This window comes from Rhopilema esculentum, chromosome 7 (assembly GCF_057945365.1).
Source record: "Rhopilema esculentum isolate cy_ngs chromosome 7, ASM5794536v1, whole genome shotgun sequence".
Taxonomy (NCBI): domain Eukaryota; kingdom Metazoa; phylum Cnidaria; class Scyphozoa; order Rhizostomeae; family Rhizostomatidae; genus Rhopilema; species Rhopilema esculentum.
Genome location: NC_142821.1, coordinates 11,837,527 through 11,847,568, shown reverse-complemented (window position 1 = coordinate 11,847,568; position 10,042 = coordinate 11,837,527). Strand labels below are relative to the sequence as shown.

At 36.2% G+C, this 10,042-nt stretch overlaps 1 protein-coding gene across 1 annotated transcript in view; it reads left to right on the top strand.

Moving 5' to 3' along the window:
- The first annotated feature begins 2,024 nt into the window (after positions 1 to 2,024).
- LOC135683478 (uncharacterized) overlaps positions 2,025 to 10,042 on the top strand; it is a 48,320-nt gene continuing 40,302 nt past the window's right edge. The window contains exons 1-2 of the mRNA XM_089109400.1: positions 2,025 to 2,333; positions 7,785 to 7,982. Of these exons, the coding sequence (XP_088965526.1) occupies positions 2,062 to 2,333; positions 7,785 to 7,982 (470 nt within the window). The 5' untranslated portion in view covers positions 2,025 to 2,061. The remainder of the gene's footprint in view (positions 2,334 to 7,784; positions 7,983 to 10,042) is intronic.

Sequence of the window (10,042 nt, the reverse complement as noted above, 5' to 3'; positions counted from 1 at the left end):
GCGAAAAAAATTTTTAATTTTGAGGGCACTTTTCTCACTGGCCTACTTGTGTGAATTGCGTGGTTATGTTTAGAATGGTCAGAATCTTTTGGGGTACGATATGCAGCAATTTCTCAATATTTTCGAAATAATTGACAGTTTTTACTTGCAAAGCTTACAGCTGAATTTAAATTTAACTAACATAAAAAATTATATGTGGAGGTTAAAGCTGTATATTGAATCCTAATTGCTGCAACCAGAAATATTTTTCGCAAAGTAAAAGTGAAAAGTCTACTTCGGATTAGAAATGCAAAAGAAGCTGTTGATGTAGAGGGCAGCAAAAGCCTTTTTTTTATTTGTTCTAAGCAATAGGAACATGGTCGTTGCATAATCGTCTTAAATTTGAGAAATGCTAGAAAATTATCTACGTTCCAAACTCAGACAATAAAATTTTTTCTTTGATAGCAGAAAAGCATCCTATTCACTTTTCTAACTGATGTAGGGTAAAAACTGAGATTAAGTGAATGAAGTTACTTGATAACATTGCAATTTCAAGTAACTTGCATAGTGGGAAAACAGCAATTGCAAGTTGATATTGTCACAAGTGGGTTTTGAATTCCAAACAGATGTTATTGTATATTAGTTTGTTTGCCATATCCTATATTGAAATATAAAGATACATAAATTGGAATAGAAGTAAAGAAATTTCAATGTTCAGGGCTCTATTACTTTTTTGACTCTTGTTTTTGTTTCCCTTATTTTGAGGTGGATCTGCGAAATCCTCATCTTTATCTGGCTACAGTTCAAAAATTGATTTACGTCTTTAAAATTATATCATCGAAGAGCTATCTTAAATTTGTCCATGTTTAAAGAATGACAGGGCAGTGTAATGTAACTTCCAAAACTTCAAATGGCCCTGAGTTTGTATTTAATGCTTGCATACAAATAAAGATGGAAATAAAAAAGGAAACATAAAATTCCTTTTCATTGCGCTTTCCCCATAAGTGTGTAAGCGTACGAGAACTGTTTTGAATGAATCGGGGGTTAAATATCTAAAGAATTTCTTGAGTAAATACGGACTCAGCTTGAATAGAGATATAGCTATTTACGATCGGGGGCCCAAAGCCATTGAACTAAGGCCCTAAACAGCGTTGCACCATTGGTCTCAAAGATCAGTTAGACACCAAAACTTTATATCTTATTGTTAAGATGTCAAAAGATGTTAGAAAAGCCACAATAGACCAATATCATAGCCAAAAAATTATGAAAAAACTGTTCAATAATGCTTCTAAAATTTTATCTTGTTTTGTTTCTAATAATTTTGCTATTTGCCACTTTGAAATGGCATATCAGAGCAAAATTCAACCTCAATTTCTTCATCAAAAAGATGTTTCATCGAGATGATAAAAAATTAAAAAAACTCTAGTTGGTTGTTACGGGTTTAGTTTTATTGTATAAGAATATTATGTAAACACCTGGCCTTGGAAATGTGGCTATATGTTTGATTGTTTCGCTGTGCAAGAATGCTTCATTCACTGTCATAATTTCTGTTGCTGTTGTAAGAAACAAGTGTGACGTGGCAGAGAATTAAATAAGCCAATAGTAGGACACCCTCAAATTAGCATTAAAAAAGTACCAATTCCAAAACCAAACATTGCTAGTAATCCCACCCCCCCCCCCCCAATTCTCTCAAATTCGCTCCAAACCTACTTTACTAGTTTTTACCTCGACGAATCTCACTGGAGGATTATTCCAGTTACCACAAAAAATGCACAATATTTCAGTAAAATATTTCATGACTTTTTTCCCGTTTAAAACTCGATACAATCTCCTCTACCTAGGATTATATTTATGAAAACACATTCTTGATAAGCAATGCTAAGGCTTTACATTAAAGAGGAAAAATTTGAGACCAGCGAGATTGGGGCATTTTCAATGAAATAGTTTCGAACCATACTTACGTATGCTGGAAATGGAAAATTTTCCTTCTTAATGGATTTATCAAACCGATAAGGAATGAGCCAGTGGCAGTCTGATTTTGCAAGTTACAAGACAGCACGCTTTCTTCAAGGCAAAAACAACATGAAGTTCTATTCCATTATCTACGTGCATCTATTTGCAATTTTGTTGCATAAAGCAAATGGAGTGTGTTATAGTTCTACTAAATATGCAACAACATCCCTACAAACACTCTCGAGGACATATTATTCGAATAACGAACTCTGTACCACTTATATTCGACCATCGAGTTCGTACCCATCCTCAAGTTACTATTTAGAGATCAAATGGACTCGTCTTAGCGTTCAAGGGAGTCTACCTAGCTGCACTGATTATGTCGAAGTTTTCCTCACAAGGTAATTATTAATCTTCTCATTTTTATGCAAATTCATATAGATCAACCTGAAATTTTGCAACTTTATTCAAACCTGTCAACTCTCGCGGTTTCTTCGAGGTAATTATCACGGTTTCGTCAAGGGACAACCGATTTCTGCCGATTTCTTTCGCCCTCCTGGTATCTCGACTATTTTTTTTGCAATTTCAAGGCATACTCCGAATTTTTCCTTGTTTCCTTCCAATTTTACGGCTTTTTAAAAATTTCTTTGGTGGAGATAAGACTGAGAGAATAAGAGCTCGAGAGAATAAGAGCTCAAATAAGAGCATCATTAGACTGAGCAACCAAGTTTTGAAAAACTCACTAAAATGCTTCCCGATTTTTTATGCCTATTATTTTATGTCCTACTACTCCCTATACTATTTAATTCCAGTCTTAAAACGGAATTAATTACTTTATGAGGTATGATATGGGCGGCGGCATAGGGGTAGAAGGTTTGTAAATTAATCTTTTTAAGGAAGATCTTGGTATCTCCCTATTCTATCCATGTTCAGGTTGGTAGATCTTTTTACTTGCATCATCTTCTTTTTTGTAATTTCTCACCCCTGACCCGATGTTCGTTCTTTACAAAGTTCTACAAGAAATATGACAATTTTTAATAACGCCCCAAAATAATGTGGCAGAAGTGTTTTGGAGTTTTATTTAGAAATAAGGAGTGTCTGGATTTATAGCAAGCTATCAGCTACTTAGTCATTTAAGACAAAATCTTATACTAATTTTTTGTTATAGTCACATTTTCTTTAGGGAGAGGGCAACATTATATTAGGGAATGATAACGAACGGACGAAATAAGCATTTTGTAGTCCAAATGGCAAGAATTAGTTGAAAGATGTAACTTGTAACTTGAGTATTTATTTTGTCCAAACAGTCTCTTGTCCAACATTCCTCATCATCTTAACATTAATTGCATTTCAAGACAGGGATTTGAAATAGCGCATGTGTGTATTATGTACTGTGTGTAGGTGCTATTATTTTCTTGCAAATATTTATGTAGTTTTAAATTATAAGCCTTCTCGAGAACTATATTTGTAGTTTTAATTTCAAGGAATTTGAACGCATGAAAATTTCTTAGTACCTTATTTTTGTGCTCAATATGGATCCAGTCTGGAAAGCATAACAGTTCTCGACGAGATCTCGCGTGTGCTGCGTGCCAATTGCCATTCACTATTCATCAGCACCGAATGATTTCCCAGGAAACTCTCATTGGTCTTTTGTACCCTGATATTGATGACTCTAAAACTGAATCGCTTGTTTTTGCCATGTAAAAATCTATTCTTACCTTTTCTCTTCATAAGCTATTCATGGCACCGCTATCCATATTATATTTATTAGTTCATAAGGATACTCTAAATCCTGTCCAGCCTCGACAATCTCAAGAAGCTCTCGTTTTTGAGCCCTAATATCTTCTTGAAGAATTTGAATTTTGCTCAAATCTGATATGGACTCAGGAGCACATGGCCCACCATCAAATACAAATCATGATGTCAGTCTTGCGCTATAAAGAACCGCTTTAGATACATACATACTTTTATTTGATGATGCAGAGAATCTGATGTGGACCTGAAAAACGACAATAAATATACGAGCTGAGGCCTAGCAATAATAGTTACAATAATATTGGCTAAAATCATTAAATATATGAATGTATAGCAGCTAAGATAGAAGTTGGTTGAGACGTCAGGCAAATTTAGAGATATATGTAACAAGCAAATTTAGACTCATGCGTTCAATAAAGCCTTCAATAATTTTATGAAGAAAGGTGTTAAAGCAGAGGGCTGGATCCCCCCCCCCTAATAATCGTCAGATTGTAGTATATTTTTTTTATAACAGGGTACTGAATGAGAAGGAATATAATGGGCAGCGCCCCCCTTCCAGTATGACTTTGGTTCCGACGGCACTCTTATGGTTATGGAATTCACAGGTGTATTTGCCACACCCTGCAGATTTACAATGATCCCTAGCTTACAACGGTATCTTATGATTTCACGCCACCCGAGAATCTTTGAACAGTCTGACTGTTAGGAAAAGTAACAAAAATAATGAAATACCGTAAATCCTCGAATTGGCCCGCCCTAGAAAAAGCCCTTCACTCAAATAAGCCCCCACCTAAGAACTAAAAATTTTCAATAAGCCCCCCTCAAATACGCCCCCGCTGCTACCGTAAATTCTCAAATCGGACCCCTCAATTTGAAGGTTTTTGCCATCTGAGGTTGCCTATGGCGTTATATTGAATTGCCACATCAAATTTATACTTTTGGTAGTAATTAATTAAAAATGCTCATTACGAAATTTCTACTAAAATAAACAAGGTCTTTTAATGATGTCTTTTTAATATCTACAATAATTTTATAAGCCCCCCTCTTGTATGAGCCTCCCACCTCGTATAAGCCGCCATCTAAAAATATCAAAAATAAATAAGCCCCAAAGTGGCTAATTCGAGGATTTACGGTAATTGCAGCCATCAACTTTAAATGCTATTAACAGATACTTAACTGGCTGAAGCCCGTTGTTCAGCAAGAGGCATGTTGAATATTTGACTATCTTGCAGACACCACTACAAGGCACAAACTGTAGAAGTTTATATCTGTAAGTAGTATACGGGGTTCGGCGTAATATGACCAAAGACGTCCAACATTAAAAACGAGGTTATAATTAGTGTGATTATACATCGTAAAATAAACCGATTGAGTGACTTACACAAGTCGATAGTATAATGTATAATTCGTAATCGCTATCAAAAAACCGTTCGTTTGAGTTCAATGCGACCACAACTCCCTGTGTAACCGCTCCGTGTATCTTCGACTATTGACTCCTTCCCCTCGACTGACCACAGGGGTCCGAAGTTATAACAAAAAGATAACAAAATCCAACAAGGCATTACACCAGTCAGACGTTTCTTGATTGGCCTATAGTTGATTGGCATATAGTTGATTGGCATATAGTTGATTGGCATATAGTTGATTGGCATATAGTTGATTGGCATATAGTTGATTGGCATATAGTTGATTGGCATATAGTTGATTGGCATATAGTTGATTGGCATATAGTTGATTGGCATATAGTTGATTGGCATATAGTTGATTTGCAAACAGGTTAAGCCGCTTTTGTATCTGTCAAATGTCTTTGAAGGCAAAAAATAGAACCGAGAGGCATCAATTTATCATTAGAAAGGTTCTCTCTTAATGATTAATAAATCTTGTATACCCTAAATATTTATAAGGTAAAAAACGTAGTTTATTGTATGAGTGAACATACCGTTTCTCAGGCTATTATTGCCAGTGACTTCAGAACAAGGGGGGAGGATGCTTGGGTTGAGGGAGCCTGGCACGAAACATCCAAGAATGCACTTTAGACCATCAACAAATCGCCTTTAATTTGGATTTCATCATTCTTTGCTGGCTAAACAGTTTTGTTTATTGCGGGCCGAAATGACGTGAATAACATACAATATAAACAGTAAATTTGTTTTTGTTAGAGGGAGGAGAACGAAGGATTCGAAGAAATTGTGGTAAATCAAGCAACAAAATTTTCGTTTCTACATCTCGTCAATAAAATGAAATGACGTCAAAATAACATTCATCAAATAGGAAAAATTGTTTAACAAAAAAATCACTTTGTTTGAACTTCCTCTTTCGGAACATTTAATTGGAATTTTCCCTTTTCTGAACTTTTCAATATTGGATGTTTTTCGAACAAAAGGAATTCAAATAACTGGGTCTGCATGCAAGGCCCAGCTAAGGTATTTTAACTTAATGAGATTGAATTACACGTAGCACATAAATAGAGAAATACTTTGTGCTTCCCAATACATGGTATTGAACAAATAAAGATTACAGGTATTGTACCAAGGAGGGCGAAGGTGAAGAATCCGGTTCGGATAATCCGATTAACCTCGTGTCATACACGTCGAGGAGTTTTTTGACTGCATCAACGAATCACAGGTATGGTCTCATGGAGTACTTTAAATTGATACTAAGATTTTTCTTGATGTTTTCCAATCCAGAAAGTGATGTCTACATAATCGTTGGAAAAGCATTGCACTGGTTCGACGAATAAGTAATAGCAATCTGAGTAATTACTTGCGAAACGTGCGAAACGTGCGAAACGTGCGAAACGTGCGAAACGTGCGAAACGTGCGAAACGAGCGAAACGAGCGAAACGTGCGAATCGAGCGAAGCGTGCGAAACGTGCGAAACGTGCGAAACGTACGAAACGTGCGAAACGTGCCAAACGTGCGAAACGTGCCTAATCTTGGTACCCTTTTTCTTATTTTAAATTTTGTCCAGCTTCAAATTTCTTTAGGATTTTTCGTTTTAAGCCTGAATATATTCTTCAATTATTCTTATGTTTTTGCAAATCTGATATGGTTTCAGGGGAACATAACTTGCTCTCGGATAGACACTGCGCTTCTTGAAAGATCGAGATATATCGATCACGTGATTCTCTTTCATGAACATCGCAAAACAGGCAACTGCTTGAGAATGCGAGAAGAGCACGCGAGTTGAAACTGAGCAATAATCTTACAATATTCTTAAAAATTTAATGATCTCGAGCCTAAATATTTTAATAAACATTATACTTATAAAAATATTGTGTACGAGCCAGAGCAATAATTCCAATGACCATCAAAAATTGAATAAACCTAATTCTTAACCTACCGTCTTTGATCAGTGTTATGATGTTTTATAGTTTAAAGTGTCTTAAACTTAGTTATATGTTGAAATTTTTTTGGGTTATTAAAAGCCATTTTAAATTTTCCTGCTGCAAGAATTGACTAGATGTTCTAACAACCAAGATGATTCCATCAGTACGATAGGCAGTGGTGGCACAAAAAATACCAACAGTCTGTCTAAGGTCACCACCAGGTATGGGGACAAGAGAAATAATAAATACCACATCTGCTCTACATTAACCACGTTTGAAACGCGTTCTATTGCTCTTATTAAACGTATCTAAGAAATCTGCAGCCATATCTTTGATCCTGTATTCGCAGGTTTCTCGCTAGAAATCTACAATGCAGACATCCCAAAGAATTACTGAATACGCAGTTCCATACAACATCAATAACAAAGCTGTAATTCAGGTCAACATGCCCCGATCCGTGGATCTGTCGCTCCCTGTTTTCTCTCCTACTTGCATTCACAACCAAGAGTGATCCTAGGCAATACTTATAAACCTTCTTTCATAATTTTACCCAGCATGTTATCTGGTTCGATTTTGAAATAATGATGTGAAAGTTCTTGTGAAGTTTTATCTAACACAAGCGACGAAACATGTTTACAAAAACAGCCTTGAAAAGACATTGGCTGCTTTTCAAAGGAGACACGGGAACAGCCTCCACCACTTTTGGAGGCCCTCGTACTCATTCCTGGTTCTAGCTTTATGATCGATGTTATTACTGATTTCGTTTCAGACTTTATAAAAGCATTGGGAGATACTGCTCTGACAACATGATTGACACAAAGCCATTCAATATGTATTCCTACGATGGATATGCAAACATTGTGTTCAGATCAGATAGCTCCATAACACGAACCGGTTTTTCATTGACATACCAGTTAAAGAGCAAGTCATCGTCACGGATGGGCGGCTCAGCAACATCAAGTTGCTAGTTAGTATAAACTTGTCTTTTTCTTTTCTTATTTTACTTCTGAAAAATATTTGAAACAGAAGGTGTTCATCTAACCAGGGCCCGCGGGGAAGAGTGTCCTTGATTGGAATGGCTTCGAGCCCCCCAAAATTTTCATAACTGTTCTTAGAACAAAGCAAAAGTAATATGATTTCACTTTTAGCAGGGATAGCCCCCCACCAAACTAAATCTTTTCAGATCTCTTCCTAATCCGTTGTATGCTCCGCAGTTCTGTATTACATAATCTGGAGTTTATGAATGGTTGTTAGCTTTTCACTAGATGCATTCCCAATTTTAAAGTAATTTTATCATTGCACATTTTGATGAAAACAGGTGTTTTTGGCTGAGGCCTTGAAAAGAGGTTTGCAGAGCCAAACATGGATTTTTTGCATCAGTGGGAACAACAGCATTTTGCTACAGAATGTTAGAAGAAAAATTCATTAATGATTTTTATTTATATCGCATTTGACAATTACTCTTCAGACAGGTCATTCAAAATGTCAAAATATCTGCAACTTCTCCAACTTAATAAAAAACGATTAATTAAGCACTCAACTTGTTTTTTAACGATTTTCACTTGTTTTATTTTCTTATTCTGTCGGACATGCATTACAGACAGTAGTTCAGACAAGCTTCCCGCAATTTAATATATATATTTATCACATATCACAGTTTAATATATAATGTGTTGTTTGTGTAATTATTTGGTACTTTCTAAGTAAGTATCAGCTATTTTCGAGGCGGCCAAAAGGCTTCAGAGACAAACAACTCTGCAAGCGAAGCGAGGGGAAATTTTTTGCAGTCATTTCAGTCATTGCAGTCAGAGTTTTTTTGCAGTCAATTTTTTGCAATCGTTTAAAACAGTTTGTCATTTTGTAGGTATACTTTTGTTCATTTGATAATCTTCATTCTTGAAATGCAACTCTTTACTTCATGAGAACCCCTAGAACTGAAAGAAAGGGTTTGGAGCACAAGCTACGCTAGACCTTGAGGCCCTGGGTCATTTTGCCTCCCTATCCTCTCTCCTCTCTCCTCTCTCTTGTTAGCCTTGAGTATGTTTAGGCAATGAAATTTATTTTTCATAGTCAAAAAATTTTGAAGTTTTTGAAGTATGCATAAAGCTTATTGAGAAGGAGACAGAAAACTTCCATTGGGGTCCAGGACTCTTCCATTGGGGTCCAGGACACATGGTGAGAAGGTTTTATAATATTTGGCCTTTCCAGAATCTCGTCGCATTGCGCCCTCTCATCGTTAGTATTGATTCAGAGTTAGAAGCACGAGGCATAGAGAGAGGTTCTCTCTCTTGAGTAGAAAATATTGCATATAATCATCATCAAATATATATATATCTTCTTAATCAAAAACATGTTTCTCCCTGTGGTACACATCTATGTCCCGCCCAAGTCACAACAAAGTTATCCCGCCATGACTGCAAATACTTGTTTTTCGCTACAAAAACCGTTTCATCACTGCACAGATTGGCTATCAATTCATGATGTTTTCTTCAGATACTTCGTATTGCAGTAAGTACGAACAGTAGAAACCTCCACAAAAGAACCTGTGATTTAAAGAACCCTGAGTCTAGAATTTAATCTTTTGAACCCCCCAAATAAGATTCCCCAAGAGCCCCAATTTGGCAAAAGCTCTCATAAACAAATAATAGTAAAAAGGTATTCAAACACCCTATTCACGCTAGCAAATCAATCCAGATTAAAGTAAATCAGGTTATCGTAAGTTGCATTTTAATTGTGCAATCCAAAAAGACAGATGCATTTGACTGGTTGAAATTTAGCACGAAAATAAAACTGGCTTAACTTTGATGGTGAGAATTCTTGAAGTGGAAACAGTGTTAATTTGTGCAAGGCTTTTCTGTATATAAGAGCCTTCTTATGAATCTAGATTAGCAGCCTGCTAGTTAAAATCCTGTTTAGGCTGCCAAGAGAAACCCAGGGTTCTCCTATGCGGGTACATACTGTAACGCATAATATTGCTGGGTGCCAGAACATTATCAGAAGACCAATGTATTTGGCATGATTTCTGTC